This window comes from Erpetoichthys calabaricus, chromosome 3 (assembly GCF_900747795.2).
Source record: "Erpetoichthys calabaricus chromosome 3, fErpCal1.3, whole genome shotgun sequence".
Taxonomy (NCBI): Eukaryota; Metazoa; Chordata; class Cladistia; order Polypteriformes; family Polypteridae; genus Erpetoichthys; species Erpetoichthys calabaricus.
In genome coordinates this window covers 191,816,286-191,839,260 of record NC_041396.2, presented here as the reverse complement: position 1 = coordinate 191,839,260, position 22,975 = coordinate 191,816,286, and the positions used below count along the sequence as shown (strand labels likewise).

General features: G+C 37.5%; 1 protein-coding gene across 1 annotated transcript in view; it reads right to left on the bottom strand.

Moving 5' to 3' along the window:
- The window catches only part of rtn4ip1 (reticulon 4 interacting protein 1), a 35,952-nt gene that overhangs the window by 10,271 nt on the left and 2,706 nt on the right, over positions 1 to 22,975 (bottom strand). The window contains exons 3-7 of the mRNA XM_028792425.2: positions 21,991 to 22,059; positions 19,432 to 19,556; positions 17,531 to 17,579; positions 16,572 to 16,708; positions 6,506 to 6,689 (exon numbers count right to left, since the gene is read on the bottom strand). Coding sequence (XP_028648258.1) covers positions 6,506 to 6,689; positions 16,572 to 16,708; positions 17,531 to 17,579; positions 19,432 to 19,556; positions 21,991 to 22,059 — 564 coding nt within the window. The remainder of the gene's footprint in view (positions 1 to 6,505; positions 6,690 to 16,571; positions 16,709 to 17,530; positions 17,580 to 19,431; positions 19,557 to 21,990; positions 22,060 to 22,975) is intronic.

Genomic DNA, 22,975 nt, shown 5'->3' with positions numbered 1-22,975 from the left:
CAGACCGCACCACATTTTAAACATAGGCTTTCCCATGGACACTGAGGAGTGTAATCCCCTTGCTAACTCAAGCACACCCTTCTTTTTGAAATGGGACCTTCACCCCAGTCTGCTGGGTCCCGACACAACACTGAAAAGGCACATCACCCAAATTTCCTGCACAATTGCCAGTGCCTTCAGCATTTCTAGTCGGACCTCATCCACTCTTGCAGTTTTGATACTACAAGGGCTTTTTAATTAATACAGCAACCTCAGCCACATAGACGGACCCAAACCCAACCAGTACTTCAGCCACTACCTCCCTCGATGACTAAATCCAGTTGGTGGGCCAAAATGTGCACCTTCTACCCTTGTGACAATATTTGTAGTTGATGGGAACAGCCTGGGTGACATTATATCTGTCTTCCCAGAGTCACTGAATGGTTTTCTAGAGCTTTTTAGAGGTCATCTGAAAGTGCTCAGAAGCGTACATGGTTACATGATCTGCTTTGACAATGTGTGCTCTGAGTGGAGGCCACATATCCTAGACACTTGGGTAAAGATTGGTGCTAAGCTGTCAGCTGATCACCACTTAGTCATGAGGAGACTCCGACCAAACACAGCATAAGCTGGACAGGCATGGGAGACCCAGCTAGGTAGCAAGAATGTGCTGGAAATGAGTAGAAGATGCCCACTGTTCCCATCTGCCTCTCCTGCATCTTCTTATAGAGTCCACATGGTGGCAGTGGAGGAGCTGCAACGTGCATTCACTACAGCTTGGTTTATTTACAAAAACTGTCTTTGCAATCCACTACGTGCACAAAACATCACTAGTTCAGACTCTTATTGCCCTGACGGAATTGAGAAGTTGCATCATCCCTGAGTTGCCCGTTTGTCACATATAGTATCCAATTTCTTGTTCACCCCATAAACTCTGGTCAAATACCAAATGTCTTCTAATGCTGGTCTTCTGCTAAGTCTGGCCATTTGTCTGCTCAAATTAGTGTGAAATACACATATTCTATTCTTAAAATATATGCTTTTAAATACAAGTTTATGGTCAATAGCTTACTGTTGACATTAATGTGTTGTCTTATCATTTCTGTATGTTCACTTTATAGGTTTTCTTTTTACCCAGAAACGATGTCAGGATATTTACATTTGTTGTGAGGCAACATTACCAACCATGGTGTCATGGCTGGTAATGTTGCCTCATAATTCTAACATGCTGGGCCTCAATCTCAACTCGGTCACTGACTGTACCGTTTGTCCTTTCATCTTCACCCCATGTCTGCCTGACCTTCTCTGAGTATTCTGGTTTTTACCTCCCACATTCCACGCATGTTCAGGTTAGGTTATTGGCCCTTTGTGCATGTGGAGATATGTGAGGGTTCCCTAGGATGAAGTGGCATCTTGCTTCTGACTGGTTGATGCCTAAAGTCTGTTGGCAGCCAGGACAGGCTTCAGGTAATGAGTAAGTGGCAAATGTGTTCAGGTAAGGAAGACAGCTGTTTGAGGTCAGGGAGTGCTACTAAGTAACTGCTGCACCGGAGACTGGTGATGTGTTGCATGCTGACTACCATAAGAAAGTTAAGAATTATACTGTGCTCTTAACACATGACAGTAATTTGTGATTTGTTTTGATTTGATATACCTTAATAATTACCCTATACATGTATAACATCAGTAAGAATAGAAGGCTGGTCAAAGAACCAGAGTGTCCACCAGCTTTCCTCCACCTTGACTATAAATGACATGAATGAATTGGAAAATACAATGGTGGATAAAAATACATGAATTCTTCTTTAAAGTCACATGTTTAAACATTCTTTTAAAAACACCTATCTTTAAAATAAACATAACCAAACATCCACCCTCCACATAAACAGCACATTAAAAATATGATCCTGCTGCACTTGGTGTCCCCAAGTTTGTTTTTTCTAATTCTACTATATCCTCCAAAAAGCTAAATTATGAGATGTCAAATTTGAAATGAAAAGAAAAAAAAATCCAACAAAGTATGCATGTAATTTATTTGTAAAGGTATATGCAAGTTTTCAAACTTGAACTTTGTTGTAAATTGTGTGGCCACCATTTCCCACTAGATGGCACACATGGTTAAAAATATAACGTTAAGAGACAGGTAGTATTAAAAATACACAGCATTTACTAGGGATTCAGTACATCAAATATTTTATAGTGAAAAGGGAATTTTCACACCACAGAAGGTTTTCAATATTCTCCATGCCACTGCCCTGTCATTGCAGCTCTTCTATTGTCTGATTTGGCTTCTGACATTTAAAGTTTGTCTGGCTGAACCTGCAGAAACGTACAGGGACATCAGATGGACTCCCCCTGAGAACTAGTCAGTCAGTTGTTTTCTGAACAGATTTGTCCTGAACAGGCTCGTGGAGGGTGCAGGAGTCTATCCCAGTTAGCATAAGGAGCAAGGCAGGAACAAGGCCTGAACAGGGCACCAGTCTATGGCAGTGGCAGAGCGAACACACAAATACTGTACACACACCAAGCACACACTATGGCCAATTTAGGATCGCCAGTCCATCTAACCTGCATGGAGCACCTGGAGGAAACACATGCAGACACGGGGAGAACATGCAAACTCCATTCAGGGAGGACCCGAGACGTAAACCCTGGTGTCCTTACTGCGAGGTAGCAGCACTACCACCGTGTTGCACATATTATACAGTGTGTATATATATGTATATATATATATATATATATATATATATATATATAATCCAACTTCTGTCTGTCTGTATGTCTGTCCGCTTTTCACGAGTAAACTACTTAACGGATTTAGATCGGGTTTTTTTTCTATAATTTGCTTGAACATTCCGGTTGATTTTGTGACCTATCTCATCGCGTTAAGTATCATGGTTCGACTGCAGTACCGATTTATTTGCATAAATCCGAGAGAAATGCAGTGGGCCGAGGGGAGGGGATGGGGCCCTCCTCACTCACGCACCAGCCTCGGGGTGTATCTTACCTCCGCTTAGCTAGCAAATGAGAGAACTATTTAATGGGTTTAGATTGGGTTTTTTTCCTAGAATTTGTTTCAACATTCCACTTGATTTTGCGACTTCTCTCATCATGCTAAGAATCATAGTTCACTTGCAGAAGCTAATCTGAGGCAGAGGCTGCAGGCCAAGGGGAGGGGGAAGCATGACGTTAGGAGTGGGGAGTCGGTCTACCTATGCGTTTTGGAGCATAACTTGCCTCTGCTTAGCTAGCGATACTTTTTTGTTTATTGATTTCTAAAGTTTGTTCTGTTTCACTATTACTTGGGCGGAGCTGCGGGAACGGCTAATTATATATATATATATATATATACATATATATACATACACACACACAGTACTGTGCAAAAGTTTTAGGCAGGTGTGAAAAAATGCTGTAAACAAAGAATGCTTTCAAAAATGGAAGTGTTAATCATTTATTTTCCTCAATCAACAAAATGCAGTCAATGAACAAAAGAGAAATCTAAATCACATCAATATTTAGTGTGACCACCCTTTGCCTTCAAAACAGCATCAATTCTTCTAGGTACAATTGCACACAGTTTTTGAAGGAACTCGGCTGGTAGGTTGTTCAAACATCTTGGAGAAATAACCACAGATCTTCTGTGGATGTAGGCTTCCTCTCATACTTCTGTCTCTTCATGTAATCCCAGACATACTCGATGATGTTGAGATCAGGGCTCTGTGGGGGCCATACCATCACTTCCAGGACTTCTTGTTCTTCTTTACGCTGAAGATAGTTCTTAATGACTTTGGCTGTATGTTTAGGGTCGTTGTCCTGCTGCAGAATAAATTTGGGGCCAAACATACGCCTCCCTGATGGTATTGCATGATGGAGAAGTATCTGCCTGTATTTCTCAGCATTGAGAACACCATTAATCCTGACCAAATCTCCAACTCCATTTGCAGAAATGCAGCCCCAAACGTTCAAGGAACCTCCACCATGCTTCACTGTTGCCTGCAGACACTCATTATTGTACCGCTCTCTAGCCCTTCGATGAACAAACTGCCTTCTGCTACAGCCAAATATTTCAAATTTTGACTCATCAGTCCAGAGCACCTGCTGCCATTTTTCTGCACTACAGTTCCTAGGTTTTCGTGCATACTTGAGTCGCTTGGCCTTGTTTCCATATCGGAGGTATGGCTTTTTGGCTGCAACTCTTCCATGAAGACCACTTCTGGCCAGACTTCTCCGGACAGTAGATAGGTGTACCTGGGTCCCACTGGTTTCTGCCAGTTCTGAGCTGATGGCACTGCTGGATATCTTCCAATTTCAAAGGGTAATAAGCTTGATGTGTCTTTCATCTGCTGCACTAAGTTTCCTTGGCCGACCACTGTGTCTATGATCCTCAACGTTGCCCGTTTCTTTGTGCTTCTTCAAAAAAGCTTGAACAGCACATCTTGAAACCCCAGTCTGCTTTGAAATATTTGTCTGGGAGAGACCTTGCTGATGCAGTATAACTACCTTGTGTTTTGTCGCTGTGTTCAATCTTGCCATGACATGAAACTGTCTTCCACAACCTCACCTTGGTAGCAGAGTTTGGCTGTTCCTAACCCAGTTTTAAGCCTCCTACACAGCTGTTTCTGTTTCAGTTAATGACTGTGTTTCAACCTACGTGTGACATTGATGATCATTAGCACCTGTTTGGTATAATTGGTTGATCATACACCTGACTATAATCCTACAAAATCCCTGACTTTGTGCAAGTGTACCTATAAGAATCGATGCTGGTTTGAAGGCAAAAGGTAGTAACACCAAATATTGATTTGATTTAGATTTTTCTTTTGTTCGCCCACTTTGCATTTTGTAAATTGATAACAATAAACAATCATTATTTATATTTCTGAAAGCATTCTTTGTTTACAGCATTTTTTCACACCTGCCTAAAACGTTTGCACAGTTCTATATATATAAATATATATATATATATATATATATATATATATATCTATATATCTATAGATATATATATATATATATATATTTGCAGCTGGAGATCCACAAAGGGAGAAAAAATGAATCACGTATCATAAAGTAGTTTTTATTCCTGAGCTTTCAACCCCTGCCAGGGGTCTTCATCAGAGGATAATGCTTAGACTTACAAGAATCAAAGGCAATATATAGCAAAACATTACGTGGAGGGGGTGGCTAAGTCAGTGTGATGGGGGGGGGGGGGGGGGGTATTGGGTGTACAGTTTATTTATTATAAACATGTTCTTCTTAAGTTTGCATATGCTGGATTTATGTCCAAGTGTCTGTTGATGGCGTTCTCATTTGATAGCCAAGATTCGGCCAGCTCTCTGGCACTTTTAGTACTGGCCTTAAATTTTACTTGTACATTGTCCCAGTTAAATGTATGTCCTGTTGATTTGGTATATGCATATATCAAGGATAGTGCGTCCTTTCTTCTGACAGCGTTGCGATGTTCCTGTATACGTATTGTGATTCTTTTTGAAGTTTGTCCTATGTATACCGCTGCGCAAGTTTATAGCATTCCATGCAGTTCATATATATATATATATATATATATATATATACATATATATATATATATATATATATATATATACACACACACACACACTAGGAATTTCCCCCCTGCTTACCAAAGGTCTGTGCTATGTGCCAACCACTTCATGTCTCTGCTGCTCATGTTGTGAATAGGGGGGCTGAACGCACCCCAAGGAGACGCAGTCGCTCCTCGGAAACCCCCTCTTAAACAGTGATACAATGGGAAACCAAAACCAACTGCTGGGTTGCTGCTGCTGCTGCTGCCGCCGTGCCGCATGATCTGCATCTCATGCTGCGCTTCAAACATTTAAAAGTCTGTACAGCAGCTGTCCTACTCTTTTATTTCCGGCCCCAGGCGTGGTTGAATCTCTTGGCACAAACTCGTGTCTTGCAGGACGTGAGCTCTTGATATTTTTTAGTTTATAATTTAACAACAAAATGAGAATCGGAAAGTCTAACAAAATCACATTAAGTTTTGATAAATGTGTCAATTATGACCTTCCTTACTGTGAGGCAGCAGTACTATCACTGCGCCACCATGCTGCCCCTACAGAATTAAATACCCACCAATAAGATGCAAAAGCTGCTTGTTCCAGATGACTACTTTTAATAAACCTAATGGGTCCCTCCACAAATTAGAAGTGCCTGTTTTGAGCTTTTAATACATTTTTTATTAATATTCTCTCTTGACAAGTCAATACAAGGTCCTACAACCAGGAATGTCCCACTGCTTACTGATTAATGTTATTTTATTTGTATTTTTAAAACACTTTTAGAAGTCATATTGTTGATTTGCATCCTTCAAGGTAACTGATTTGGTTTCCTAAACATAAACCTGGCAAATGTTTATTTCCTGGTATCACCATTAAAAGCCTCATCATGCTCTAACAGCAGTTACATTTCCACTAGTTTCAGGCAAGTCTATTTGAAGCAAAGTCAAGTGCACTGTAGGCTTTAACTGACGAGGGCCACATACCTTCAGCGCCTTGGTGCCAATAGTGACTCCTGTCTGAAGCATTCCATCGGCTATGCCGAGCCTGTCAGTGTTGAGCAGGAAGGGTGTCACCAGGGTGACATATTTTGCTCCTGACCATGGTTTCAGACAATCCAAAGCCCACTTTTCAGTTTCTCCTCCAACACAATCTAAAATCACATCAAATCTGCAAAAGGGAAAGAAAAGGTTTAGCATTAATGTAAAAAAAAAAAATCTAAACAATTTCCATGGTCGTAGAAGGGCCTGTAGAAGAATACTGGCCAAATTTATTAGCACAGCTACACAGAAACAGCAGAGAGCAAGCAGTTTAACATTTACCCAGTGGGACAAAGTCACAGAGCCCACTCATATAACCCATCAACATGTTTAAATGTTCTTAAAGCTGTCTTCTAGGAATGGAACTGGCAGGATGGTAAAAGGATAGCCAACATTTGAGCATTGAGCTGACAAACGGAGAGTAACTGAATACTACGGAGACTGCTTCCTAATGGAAAGAGACCAGTATAGTACAATTTAGGTGATGTTTTATTTAGAGGTAAAAAAATTAAAGTATGCACAAGGTGTTGTAAAGCAGAAAGAATGCTGAGGTTAAAAGGAAATCTCTAGACAAGGTCATTCCGCTTCCTACAACTTCTTTTATGACGTTAACTGAGTTGCTCTAAATGCAGATCACACCACAGTGTGTTTAGTATGCATAACTGCAGAGCACAAACACAGAATTTAAACTGCTGCACATAGCTTTAAGGCCTATTTTACAAAAGGTACCTGTGTTAAAATAGAGGTGCACTGAAGTAAAGTAACAATTTTATGTAAATCTTTTAAAATTGAAGCTGAAGCTTATTCACAACCTGTTTCACTCTTAAATGTAACTATTTCCACATCCATATGTGGTATGTTTCGATTGAAAATCTCAAAAGCTATCCACCTCCCAGGGACCTAATAAGTGGGCTTAATAGGTGGATGAAGAAACCGGCCATGCATGTGTTCATTTATTGGACTCAGGTAGTTCAGTTCATGGAGAGTCAAAGCCTGCCTTTGCAGCACTGGTGCAAGTCACCCAGCTAAAGCAGAAGAGAACTTACACCACATGAATTTAGAGTCACCCATTAGAGCAACAGTCATGACATGTGGGAGGAACACTGGAGTATCTTCACAGGAAGAACATACAAGTCACACAAAGGCAGGGATTGTATCAAGATTTGAACTGAGCAACATTATTGTGTTGCTCAGTGGAAGCAGCATTAAACACTGCGCCACCATGATGCCCATGCACAAAACTAAGAATACAAAAAACTGAATACTATGAAAAGAAATTGCATTATTTGTAATAACAATGCACCCTCAGGCATCTCTCCTACCTGAAATAATGCCTAAAATATTTAACAAATATGAAAATATTTGTAATTAGGTCAATCGTCAAAAAGAGATAATCAAAACAGGGCTTATTATTATAGTGGTAGGTAGGGCAGTTGCCCCAAGTGGAGCAGTTTTAGAACCTTATGGTGGTATTCAAAGTAGACAGTAAAGGTGGTCAGGAGTGTGACTAACAAACTGGAGAAGTGACTGAATTTGACAGTGGTGGTAAAGTAGGAACAAAGTGCACTGACAAAACCTTTTTTCTTAAATAGTCAGTCTACATTCACATCATCACCTATGGTCATCAGCTATGAGCAGAAGAACGGGACTGTAAGTACAAATGACTGAAATAAGGGTCTCCGCGGGACTGGTGGACTCAATCTTAAACTCAGTTCAAGACGAGCCACTTAAGCTGGTTTGAGCATGAAATTAGTAAGTAACATGGCTACATCCTGCAGACAGGTGTGTGCCAAGCCCACTGGCAGAAGACCCTGGCCATACTGGCCTAGAAGCATCTGGGAAATCCACAGGACTTACTTGTGTAGATAGGATGGCCATGTTTGGCCATGGCCAGGAAAGGAGGACTCTGTAAGTGAGTCGTGTAGTGACAGTACCAAACCAATTTCCACCTTCAACCTGATTACAACAGTGTCAAACCAGTAAGACAATACATAGTACAATAACAATAATAATAATAATTATGACATCTAACACTTGTGCATGCTTGTCGCAGTTTCTCCCAAGGCTGTTCATACTGCCTTTGTGTAACTGTGGCAATTGTTTGGATTGACCAGAGCTAATTCTGCCCTTTTTATTTTGCAGTGACACTGCAATGTTTTGTCACTAATAAAGAACTTGCTGTAACAGCATTGTGGAAATGACACCATTTTACCATGCTGTGATGTATTGCAGAGTATTTCCAATGGGGATGTGGGACTGACAACCCTGGGAACAAGATGTTTGACAAATAGGTGTAAAAAACACATTCAGAAATGATTGTTTACTGTGTGTTTACAAATAGCAATTTCCATTCTGAGTTTTAATTATAATGTATTTGTAATTAGTATATAGTGTGCCGAGCTTGTAAGTATGCAAAGGGTACTTTAGAAGAATAAGCTCATTTAAATAAAACAATATTCTAATTTATATCCCCACATACTGTATAACGTGATTTTTTAAGATTGAATATTTTAATTAAGGTTAATTGTAAAGTTTTCTTATTCCATATAAGTCTTAAAAACATGAAAAAACACAGTTGCAGTGTGCTATTAGCTCAGGAACATCAAACATTCAGGCTTAGCACTGTTGTAGTGTGACCATGAGCTGTGGACTAAGGCTACGACTAAGTGCATTTGCAGGGTGATTCTTGAAGCCGGAGAAGGGGAACAAATTTGGTCCAGCAGTGACTGATGTTAAAAAATGAATTCCGCACACATCAGATAGACTGTTACACACATGAAAATGCATTTAGATGCCATTGAAAAATTATGGAAACCATATACAGTGGAACCTCGGTTCATAAACATCTCGGTACACGTCCAAATCGGTTTACGACCAAAAAGTTTGCCAAACTTTTGCCTCGGTTCATGACCACACACTCGGTATACGAACAAGTCAGTTTCCCTTTCGGTTTTTACATGTTCAGTCTCTCCCTGTGCATTTCCTGTGCAGCGAGCAAGAGAGAGCGCGCGCACACGCACACACACACACACACAGGCAGCGTGAGAGAGAGACAGACGCACACACATAGGCAGCTCGATAGAGAGAGCTGGACGCATAAAGTAGGAAGGCAGTTAAAGAGTGCACTGGGCTTGATTTTGTTTTCATTTCTGTTTACAGAGATTGGTTCGTAGCGTGCATTGTTGCAATGTTACTTTTCTTGGTGGTTTATTAAATTACGGATTTTTTCGATGTTCATTATTTTCCCTGTGCTTAAAACTCATTAAAAAAAAGTGTTTTTAGCCAGCGGTTGGTAGCCCTATAGCGCGAACTATTGCAGTGTTAGTTTTCTCAGTGTTATTCAATGTTTTTACATTTAGTTTACTATTACGCTGTGCATTCTATGGTTTAATTAACTATATTTATGCTTAAAAACTTAAAAAATATATATACAGTGATCCCTCGCTATATCGCGCTTCGCCTTTCGCGGCTTCACTCCATCGCGGATTTTATATGTAAGCATATTTAAATATATATCGCGGATTTTTCGCTGCTTCGCGGGTTTCTGCGGACAATGGGTCTTTTAATTTCTGGTACATGCTTCCTCAGTTGGTTTGCCCAGTTGATTTCATACAAGGGACGCTATTGGCAGATGGCTAAGAAGCTACCCAACTTACTTTCTTTCTCTCTCTCTCTCTCTTGCGCTGACGTAGGGGGGTGTGAGCAGGGGGGCTGTGTGCAGCTGCTTCCTGAAGGACATGCTGCACCGGTGCTTCGCATACTTAAAAGCTCAAAGGGCACGTATTGATTTTTGACTTTGTTTTTCTGTGGCTTTCTCTCTCTCTCTGTCTTCCTGCTCCTGACAGAGGGGGTGTGAGCTGCCGCCTTCAACAGCTTTGTACCGGCGGTGCTTCGCATACTTAAAAGCCAAAAAGCCCTATTGATTTTTTTTTTTGACTGCTTGCTTTGCACTCCTTTGAAAAGGAAGATATGTTTGCATTCTTTTAATTGTGAGACAGAACTGTCATCTCTGTCTTGTCATGGAGCACAGTTTAAACTTTTGAAAAAGAGACAAATGTTTGTCTGCAGTGTTTGAATAACGTTCCTGTCTCTCTACAACCTCCTGTGTTTCTGCGCAAATCTGTGACCCAAGCATGACATTCTAAAAATAACCATATAAACATATGGTTTCTACTTCGCGGATTTTCCTATTTCGCGGGTGGCTCTGGAATGCAACCCCCGCGATGGAGGAGGGATTACTGTATTTACATATAGTTCGTATGGTCTGGAACGGATTAATTGTATTTACATACAATCCTATGGGGGAAATTACTTCGGTTCATGACCAAATCGGTTTACAACCAGAGTTTTGGAATGAATTATGGTCGTGAACCAAGGTTCCACTTATATATATATATATATATATATATATATATATATATATATATATATAAATTTATATATATACTGTATATATGGTATTTGATTCCAAGGATTAATAAAATAACAGTGGGAGGTCAAGCTTTTAGTTACAGGGCCCCTAAACTGTGGGATGGTCTGCCTGCTACTATAATTGATGCCCCATCGGTCTCAGCTTTTAAATCCCGGCTGAAGACTCACTACTTCAGTTTAGCATATCCTGACTAGAGCTTCTGATTATACAGACTGCATCCCTGTTGTTAGTCATTAGTACTAAAACATAAGTAACATAATAATTATAAATTTGTTACTAACTCTCACCTATTCTGTTTCTCTTCTTAGTACTCAAACGTGGTACGGCCCACCTGCCAAGTTGTTTTGCCTGCCTAAGGTAAAGTCATCCCTGATGGAGGACGCAGGAATCGTGGGGTAGAGAGGTCCTTTCATCGGACTGGCTGGCCCAGCGCTGTTTCAGCTGTGGAACAGCCAAATGGGGGAGGCAGCTTGATGGCTGATATACTTGAAATGTATATGTCAGGTCAGGTCATGTCATTTTCTAAAATGTTTAATCCAGACCAGGTTCTTGGGAGGTGCTTTACATTTTCTACTGTATTTAAAAAATACAAGGAAGTAAAACTTTTAAACTCCTCCTTGGACCTGTACTCCACACACTGTGCTATATAACCTAACATTCTGTTAGCCTTCTTAATGGCTTCTGAACACTGTCTGAGAGCTGATAGTGTTGAGTCCACTACGATTATGATTTTCAGACCTCTCACTGTATATTCAAACCTCACATTTTAACTTCCTACGTGTAATACTTTACATTTACTACATTTAAACTTAATCTGCCACAAATCTGCCCAAACCTGTATGCTGTCCAAGTCCCTCTGTAATGATTCAATGGATTCTAGATTATCTGCCAATCCACCGAGCTCAGTATCATCTGCAAACATAAGCAGCTTGTTATTTACATTACTATCCAAAACATTTATAAATATTAAAAATAGGTGCAGCCCTAGCAGTGAACCCTGAGAGACACCACTCTTAACATCACCCAGTTATAATACCCTAAGGCAGGGGTAGGCAACGTCGGTCCTGGAGTGCCACAGTATGTGCAGGTTTTTGTTCCAACCCAGTTCCTTAACGAGAACTCAATTATTGCTGATGAAGCACATATTGCTTAAGTGACATTTTAATGCTTCATTTTAGTGGTCTCGCTTGTTAAGGTTCTCCAACCTTAATTGCTTATTTCAATCTTAAACTGCTGCATTCAGTGTTTTAATTGCTCCTTATTAGCAATAAGATGTAAAACAGGGGTAGGCAATGTCAGTCCTGGTGAGCCGCAGTGGCTACAGGTTTTCATTCCAACCCAATTGCTTAATTAGAAACCAATCACTGCCAATCTCAGAGCTTATTTAATTTTATGGCTTGTTAGTCTGTGCAATGTAAGGCTTTTATATCGTAGATTTTTTTCCTTTCCAAGGATATCATCCAAATGATTTGAAGCCTAAAACAGATCATTTTCAGTCTGTCACATTTTTCTATTAAGTGTTTTATTAAATCAAACCGTGCGTGATGAACACACACAGATGTAATTGGAAAAAAGCTAGCTGGAGAACTGCTGGCTGCTTTGTCTTTTACATCTTATTGCTAATAAGGAGCAATTAAAACACTGAATGCAGCAGTTTAAGATTGAAATAAGCAATTAAGGTTGGAGAACCTTAACAAGCGAGACCACTAAAATGAAGCATCAAAATGTCACTTAAGCAATATGTGCTTCATCAGCAATAATTGAGTTCTCGTTAAGGAACTGGGTTGGAACAAAAACCTGCACATACTGTGGCACTCCAGGACCGACGTTGCCTACCCCTGCCCTAAGGTATCTGACATGTCTGGTTACTTCTTAAATAGTGTGCCTATAGGTGGTTCAACTATGTTTGACAGCGATATTTTGCATGGCAAATTCCAGTTTATTTCCTGGACCTTGAGAGAAATCTCCTTTCACAAGATGTTCTTTGATGCGGTGTGGGACATTGGATGCGTGATATTGACAGTGGAAGACTATAGCAGATATTATCCACTGCTTTATGTGTGCGTGACTCCCATCAAATTCAGTGGTTTCATTTGTAAGTTCATGTGATGGTTTTCAATTTGACACTTCTGTACTCAGAGAAATGCTTGCAATATAAAAACCTTTATTAAATATAGTATATACTAAATGCAACTGTTAATATAGGAAAAGTAATTAGATGTGCAGCTACTACATACCCAATGTTGGGTTAATCACAAGGAATACATCACATAACACCAAACAGAACTGTCCTCCAATGCTAACAGTCACTAAGCCAGCATTCTCAAGTGCAGTAAAGGTTTCTATGAGCTGCTCCTAGAGCACCTCCACTCACCCTGACAAAAATCAGAAGGGAAGTAAACCTTTCACTGAACCCAATAGGAGGTCCCTGACCACCTGTCTCTCAAAACAGGGGCTGTAGCATTCTGTGCTAGTAAATGCATGTTTTAAACAATTAAAAGGCATGTTTTAAACAATTTTGTTCACTACAAAATACAAACCTTTGCTACACTCTGGGTTTTCATTTTTAGCAGACATTGCACTAGGGAAGTCAGCCTTTGTAGCTGCCTTTTCATGTCAGAAGGAATGGTAACAGCAGAAGTGCAAGAAGAGTGAACTCACAAATATGTCCTTGGAGGCCACAAAAGTTTGGCGTCATGGGTCATTTTTTCTAAATGCATAAATAAATAATGCTCAAATATATATATATATAAAGAGAGAGAGAGAGAGGAGGGAGGGGGGGGGGGGGGGGGGGGGTCTAGGCCATAGTAGGAGGATCCAGGATTATGCCATACAAGAAAATCTATGAGCATGCTCCAAATCTTCTGCTAATTTTCTGAGAGCTGGGAAGTGTACATTTAAGTCTACTGAAATGAATGGGTTTAGCTTTTAGTATTTGCTTACTTAGTGTTTTTGCATGATTCATAAAAACGGTCATATCTTGTATATTTGTGTGTTTTTACTGTCCATGTAAACATGTGTAACTGCATGTATACAATAAAAAACTCTTTACAATACTTATGATAGGATGAATGAGTATTTACACCCATTACAACAATCATGGCATAGCCAGTGTAGAAGACAGACCTGACAGCACCAAACCTTCAATAAGACTCTACAACAGTGATGGGAGAACTCCTTGAGGTATGTTATCTATTAATAGGGACAGCAATGAGTGTTAAGCTATTTTGAAGGAATACTGATGTGATAGAGAATTCTTGGGGGGGGGCTGAAAAAAAAAGCTTGGACCTGACCAAACTGTGGCAGCAAAGACCTCTGCATATTACAGAGGGCAAGCAGCCTAGAAGCAACCAAGGGTGCCTGGCCTGTTAGTCATGAAAGGTGGCTTGCAGTAATAAATGGTGTTGCCAGAAATTACTCCAGGACTTTCAAACAGCATTTGCGACCCCTGAAGTGATTCCTAGGATTTTTTTTTTGTTCTTTATTTCACCTTATACAATTTCTTGTATTAGGAATTTGTTAGTTTTTGCATACCCCTTGGGGTCAGAGCGCAGGGTCAGCCATTGTACAGTGCCCCTGGAGCAATTACAGGTTAAGGGTCTTGCTCAAGGGCCCAGCAGAGTAGGATTTCTTTTTGGCTGTGATTGACCTGGAAGTAAAGAATGAGTGTAGGTTCAAGAGTGCTCCATGTGAGCTACGATAAACACTCATCTAATAGATTGTCATTGAATTCACAGATTTTGAAAGAGAAAAAAAAAAGGAGTGAGAGAAGAGAAGAAACTCTTTGGTGCTTGAGGCATATCAAATAAGTGGGCAAACTTCATAGTCAGGGAAAACACCCCATGTAGTCCAGTGAATCAGCTAAAGTACACTTACAGCTTATTTAATTTAACATAGAATCCCTCTCTTGGGTGCATTTTGGTTCAATAAACCTTAAATTTAAGTTTGTTGTATTTAAGCTATGACAAAAGGGTGGCACATTTGCTAGAATTGCTGCTTCACAGCTCCAACATCCTGGATTTGAATCCAATATATGGTTTTGACTGTGTGGAGTCTACACATTCATTCTGTGTCTGCTTTTTATCAGATACTTTGGTTTTACTCCCACATTCCCAAAGTTTACGTTAATTGTTTGTGAGTGGGCTGTGCAGTGGACTGGCTCTTTGCCCAAGTTTGGTTCTTCCTTTTCACACAAAGTTATAAACTAGATTAAATGGGTTTTAAAATGTTATGTCATGTCATGTTGTATATGTGAGACATGTCTGATAGCTTCAGCTGTGAAAGAATATTTAAACCATGCAACTGTAAAACATTATAAAAAAAGTACAGAAAAACAAACATCTGCAATAAGAAACAAGGAGTGAGCTATTTAGTGGAGCTGACAAAAAGTCTTAATCTGCTTGGCAGTGTCTGTTGTCCATGGTGCTTTCTCCCATTCGCTCCTAATTACTTTACTGTGATGTTTTAAAAACTCAATCAGACTTCAAAACTCTTTGTTACAAAATTTCTTAGTAAGGTCAGTGCTGCAATTGGCAGTATTGCTTCTGTAGAACTAACAGAAATGAAAATGTGTTTCTTTTTATTTCAAGTTCAAGTTTACTGTCATTATGCTTATGTTATAATGTCTTAATAAGGAATAGAATAGACAAAAACCCTTTTTTACCAAATCTGCACCACCAAGAGTTTAAGGGTGGGTTTTAAATAATGTAACAAAATGATGATGGAAATGAAAGGGACAAAACTACAGAAATGACACACTGACTAAACCAACTCTGTGAGACCATATACTGTTATGTGTACAAACTGTAAAGAGCTGCCAGAAGAAAATTAAAAAATAAAGTATGTGAGTGGGTGACTGCTCACTGATCTATTCATTTCCTTTTCTTCTGCTATCTCAACCACCACTCTCAAGCTTCAGTGACTAATGATGGTTTTATAGAATTAAAAGCATGTTTTAAAGCTCTTCTTTTTCAATGAAAAAAATCTAACCCACAAAACAAGGAATGGTTTCTTTGTTCTTTCTTTGTCTTTTAATTATATAATTAAATGTTGTACAGAAACTTTAAACAGAACTACACTAAGATGGCATTAGATTCTACTGTACTTTGTTTCAGATTAGAGTATTTTTCAAAACTTAGATTGATCCATCTGTAGAAGATTTTTTTCTGCAAGCATTTTAGGACTGAGAACTACTAGAAAATAATTTACCCAAGTATAACTGTTGTAATGTTTTACCATAAATTATACTTTTGATATTGTTTCAGGCCCCAAATATTTGATTTTAATTTCTGATATAATCTGCTACTAGCCTGCACTCTGATATGCATATTTTATGTACTATAGAATTTAACACTTTATATATATTACTGAGTATAATCAGCATTAAACAGTATATTAGATGAATGAAACAACAAACATTTGTATATGTTTCTCAGCTGCTCTTATTTATCTAGCATGAATTGCTTTCAAAAGCCCTGCACTTATTTCTAAGTAAGTTGTGTTTCGAATGTATTATTAAGCATCCTGTTGTTAATAGATAAAATTAAAAAAAAAAACACTTTTAAGGGTAATATTGCATACTGTTTTAGAGATTTCAGAGTTGTCTTTATGCATCCCTCTTTGTAGTCCAACACATGGTCTGCCCCAAGAGTCTTCAATAAGTTCACGGCATTCTTTGAACATGTAGCTGTCACATTAGCCCCCCATGCCTTCATCAACTGTAACAGAAAAATGTACTTATTTTAATATTGCAGGGGTTAAAGTGTGGTCTGGTAGCTAAGAAATTAGACTAAAAATGACCCAACAATAAAAAATATGTATATATAATTATAACATAGTTTTATTCTTATAAAGAGCTTTGGGATTATGTTCACTATAGAAACAGACTGCAGCATAGTCTGTTTACTTACATATAGTGTTCAAATTCAATATATTCTGTGAGGGTTTTTAAAATAAAAAGAAATTAAACATAACAAATACTATGCTATTATCCTGTTGAAAAACTATATGTAACTTAATAGCTGGTGGCAACACATGACTGGAAGAGATGAACAAATGGCTTACATACTGCTTCATTTCTTCTGAATTTTTTTTTCAATGAAAACATTCAAATCTAACATCTCTACGATTAATAAATACTTTATGAAGCATTAATCCTTACATTTTGAATTACACAATTATGTTTAGAAAATGTTAACACTGAAGGCAAAGGTGGGAACATTATATAATTCCCTCACATAAACAAAACACTGTAACTACCGTAAGTGATTATGAGTGAATAATAAAGGATATTTTTAGTAATGAAAAGATTATCTAGAAGAATTAATGCGCTCTGCCTAAATAGAATTTTAACTTTAATATTTTGAAGTCAAGTGGAAAATATACATGTGGCACCAGATTGCATAATTACAAATATGTTTATCCTACAACTGCAAAATTTATTTTAAAAAGTATGCCGTTTCCCTATACATCATTATTTTAAAATCTAAGAGTAAGCAAAGATTTCATTAATTCATTTTAAAAAGCAGACAGAAAGTTACCTGAATGGCACATGTTCCAACACCGCCTGATGCACCAATTACCAATATGCTGTTAAAAAAGTACAAAATTCTTTTTACTCTAGATGATAATAATGCAATTATGCAAATAAGGGAAAATGAATGTTAATAAGAATAATATATAGAAATTATAAAAACATGGCAACAATTGATCATTCAGTGACAGTTGAATATGGCCTTGATCTTTCAGAGTAATTTGTGAGATCACATCAATGCACTGACATTTTTTCAGTTGAAGGACCTCCTTACCCAGGTTTCTCAAAGACCCACACACCAACACTTAAACGTTATAAACACGACTGGGCTTTACCAACTATTCAGTATTTCACTACGGTAGACCCTTTATTTAACAGAATTAGGGTTCCCTTCTTTTATAAACTTCCCATCTATTATAAACTTCCCTTCTTCCATGGTCTCTGGGTTTGCATTTGACTTCCAAAAGAAACATTTTTGGGTCAAAAGGCAACTCTAAATTGGTGTGGTATGTGTGAGTGTGTATCTATCTATAAGTGTGCCCTGCAAATAAGTGAGTGGTGCCCCCAAAGTGAAAGCAAAAGAAATTGTATATGCAAAACACAAGGAGTGGCATAATTAAGAAATAACATGCTCAAAATCAGAGTTGGTCCTATAATAAGAAGTGATACATGCAAAGTATGATGTATAGTTGTAGTGAGCATGATCACAGGCACTCTGAACCTGTCCCAGTACATATGTGCACAATGTACTAAGGGATCTAATTTTCAAGCTTTTATGTTATTTTTTTTTTAAATTAGAATGGGAGCCAAAGACAGGAAACCAAATTTTGAAGTCTCCTCTGTTGACATATGCAACAGTAATAAATTAAAGTGATTTGCCATAAAAGCCACATGATTCACTCATTTTCTATTTGTGCTTGTTCCAGATATTCTGCAACATATCAACATATATAACTCAAATGTTAAGAGCAAAATTAACTTTGTAAGTTTCTGTATGCCATTGTTGTGAGCAGAGTGACAACTGACTATTCTTTCCACCAACCAGCATTCTTCTTTCATATTGAATTTGTACCTGCCTTTTTATAATACGAAAATGATCTGCAGCAACATTAGATAGATAGATAGATAGATAGATAGATAGATAGATAGATAGATAGATAGATAGATAGATAGATAGATAGATAGATAGATAGATACTTTATTAATCCCAATGGGAAATTCACATTAGTTTGCATCATTGTCTTAATTCTGGCATACATTTAATTTTGTGTACATTGCTACTTAATACTTCTACCACCCGATTCTGCAAGTTCCACCTGTTAGTGCTACCTCCCTATCTATTTTTCATGTTACATTTAATGCTGGCATCCTTCCGATTTTGTGCGTGCTTTGGGGCCACTGTACCCTACCCGCCTTCCCGTGATACTGAATTGGATTAAGGGTTTAAAAAACACAATATGCATTTACTAACTTCATTTGAATAAATATGCCCAACATATGAACAATTATCAGGATCATCCAACTCCCGGTTTCTTTGTTAAAACAACGGTTTAATTATGCTATTTAATGCAACAGAATGTATATGAAAGTACCCAGCTCAGACTAAGTTAATAGTACTTTGGCAACTATGTTAGATAAGGCTAAGCTACAATTATACTATACACAGTAGGATATTGCATGACTTTAGTCAACACATAATTCCACAGCAATAAGTAAATTCAAACTACTAAAAGAAGTATTGTAGGTAAGCAGAACAAAGTAGATATGCTTAGCAGTCAAACTGATGTACAAATTAAAGTACTTGTGATGTGATCTACTTTTAGAATCAAAATTTGAACTGCTTGAGAGTGCCATGGATAATTTAACCTAAAACAAGGCTACTGAACCTTTAAAATAATAAAATCTTACCGTTTCGCAGGACAGTTCTCCTTGCTGAGCCCTGCAGTATTGACCAATGCAGACCAAACAGTTGCCGCCACATAGGGCAGAGCTGCAGCTTGTGTGTGGGTCAGGGTTTTAGGTTTATGCGATATCTGAAAAAGACAGCTTTTCATTAAGATCTATATTTTAACAGCCAAATTCTAAGTGATAGTTACAAAAACATAGGGCCATGTAAAGAATTATGTAAAGTAGAAAACACAATTAGTGTAAATATACTTACTACAAATAGCTTACTTATATAGTATGGTAATTACTTGGAGTACTGATCAAAAGACTTAGGACAAAGACAATAGAGACCTAGCTTAAAAACTAACTAATTACCATATTTCAGTGTTATCAATCATAAAACAAGTTAAGTAACTCATCACAAAACAGAAAAACGTATAGATTATGCTGTTTTAAATATATTACATGGTCCAAATTCTACTTTCATTATTTTTGATGTAAATATTCATAGGAATGCATCACTTAGTTTAAAATAAGAAATTCTAACTTAAATCTGAAATATGGACACAAAATGGAAAAAAGACAATGCCATGGTACCAGAAAAGTAATGATTATTAAAATAATGTATATCCCTAGACTCTTTAAGCACTATACAGAAACCCAGGTTTTCTTCAGTTTTCCTTTAGTCTTCTCACAGTTATGCTACAGGATTTGCATATTTCTTGCCGAAATAAATATTTGACTTCAATACTAGTTGAAAAAAATCAGGTTTATGCTTAAAATTAAAAGTAAAGATCTAATAACAGGCACTTTGAATGAAACAGTGACAACAACATCCAATAAAATGCATTAATTATATTGTGAGTGAGTTTTCTGCCAGGTATTAAGAAATGTATCTTGAGCACGGTTATCAGTTTTCAATTTGGTAATCAACTGTAAAATTTACTGTTCTGTGTACAAATTAAATTTATTATGGCAGTAAGCAAGCTGAGTTACATGTTATAATCGAAAATGGATCTGGAAGCTCACTGTTCAATCTTTAATTCTGTGCCTTCCAGGTTATTGTTTTAAAAATCAAAATATATTATTTGGGGGTTATATTCATAATCTTGTTGTTCCAATTTAAGAGAATTCTAATTTCCTTTCATTTTAATTTTATGTGATTTCTAGAGCCTCCTTAACATACTGTTAAAGATCATCTCACAGATACCTACAACTTGGTCTTTAGCCTCCAAGCTTAATTTGAGGTTTTTGGAATATCTATAAGCTGTTTATGTTTGCTGATTAGCTGGAAGGTTACATATAAGCATTGCCTAGGTATCAAGTAGCTGACCCTTTCATATTTATATACATAGTGCATGGCTAATGATAAATCAAGACTACATAATACAATGTAACCTTTTTCTTACTATAGTAAAAAACTAGTTATAGTAAAACATTCATCAAGAAATGATTAACCAAAATAATATATAATAAAAGTTAAGTTTTGTAGTTTTAATTTGATTACTTTTGGTGATATCAATGTGGACAGTTTAATGGATTCTGCCTACCATGACAGCCATGGGTGCTGAGTGGCAAGTTGCGCCTACACAGCAGCAACCTCTTTTTTTAAGAATTCTTTTCATTTGAGTGCTGGACATCTGAGATGATAGGCTAGGACATCCAGTTGCACGGATTTTTATTGACTGTAATCCTCAGGTGCAATATGTGACATTAATACTACAGCTTTGAAGGTTTTCTGTCATAATCTATACACAAATCATTTTATTTTTGAACTTCACAAACACCTTCAATCTGAAATGCCGAATATGGGCACCACACAATCACAGCAGACATAACAAGGCAAATTCTTTATGTAGATAATGATACAGTATTTAGAAATCTGTCCAGCTAACTAGCAGTAGAGTTCATTCTTAAATCTCATTTATGTCCTCTGACTAACAGGATGAAGAAGTAAGTTTGCTGACAGCCATAGTGAAGTATGCCCCTTTTCAAACAGTAAAATTAAATAACAGACCTACAATACACATTCAGTGGATATTGGAATGTCATAATGGAACATATTTCAAAGGCAAAACTAAATGCATTAAAAATGCTGAATTTGTCATTGAGCATTTTTCATGTAAAAAACATTTACATAACAGAAATATAATGGTAAAATTGTTAAATCCCAATAGCACTGTTTATTAAGTCTACAATTAACTAACAAAAATGAAATTGGTAGAAAAAAAGAAATAAAAAGAACAAGAGAAAAGGAAATGCTGCCTGCGTATGCTATGCACAACCCCCTCTAATAATTTCAACTTGTGAGTTTCAGCCCGCAAAGTGGATATCAAATGGTATGAGGGATGTCATATTAATGTGTTTGAAAAGGGCACAATCGAGTGGCCCATTTGTCTGCTCCAAACCCAAACCTCCCTCTCTAACAACACTTTGCATGCACACCAGCACCAGTTTCTCACAAAGTGTGAGCACCACGCTCCCTTAAAATCTACCCACAACTTAAAACTCCAACCTCCAGGCGAAAGCAAAATGAAATAGTCTTCACACTAATGAAAGGTTTCAAGACCATAGCAATACCTCATTTGCTGAGAGCACGACAAACTCTGCAAAGGTTCCTTGTTTCCAGGGAGGAACAGCAGCCCACACCTATGATGTTTAAAAAAAAAAGAGTACAGTATTTATACATTCAGTTGCCTTTGCATAAATTCAAATGGTATGTAGATAAAACTGCTATTATAAGCATAACACTGTAATTATAAATCATGTACAGGTTGGTGTTATTTACTGTATTTGTACTAAATTATAGAAATACAGTACATGCATCCTCTTTTATTATAAACTATAATTTCATTAACATCTAAATGCATTTAGCTAGTGCTTAAAAAAGGCTGTGACCATTTTTTAAATGTTTAATAATTTTATTTCGACAAATATAGTATACAAACAAGCACCTAACATTTGCATAAATTATAATAGAACAAATAACTTCAAAACCTTGAAAGGCAAGAATTCAATCACACCAAAGAGAAGGAGAGAAGAGCCAAAAGCAAAGCAGAAAAAAATTAATAAAATAAAAAAAAAAGGTAAACATCCCTTTTCCCCCTAAATGAAAGCGTATTGTAAAAATTTTAATCAAGTCTTCCCATTTTTTTTTTTAAAGTTTTGGTCAAATTCTCTGAGCGAGAATTTGATTTTTCCCAATGTCAAATACTACAGAACGTCAGATACCCACTGAGTTATAAAAGGTGGATTGGGATCCTTCCAGTTATGCAGAAGTCTATGTGCTAGTAGCGTGGCATAGGCAATTACAATCAAGTTGTCCTTTAAGCCCATCTGGAAGTATACCAGATACAACTATAAATGGATTAAGGGCAATTGTGATGCCAGGGCTGTCTAACAGAAATTCAAATGTTTTTGTCGAGAATGATGTTAATTTAGTGCACTCCCAAAACATGTGGTCCTGTGAGGCTGGAGATGGATCTTGCCCTGGATATATTTTGAACAATTCTAAACAAGATATGTGTGTTCGATGAAAGATTTTTAAGTTGAATTATTAAATGCT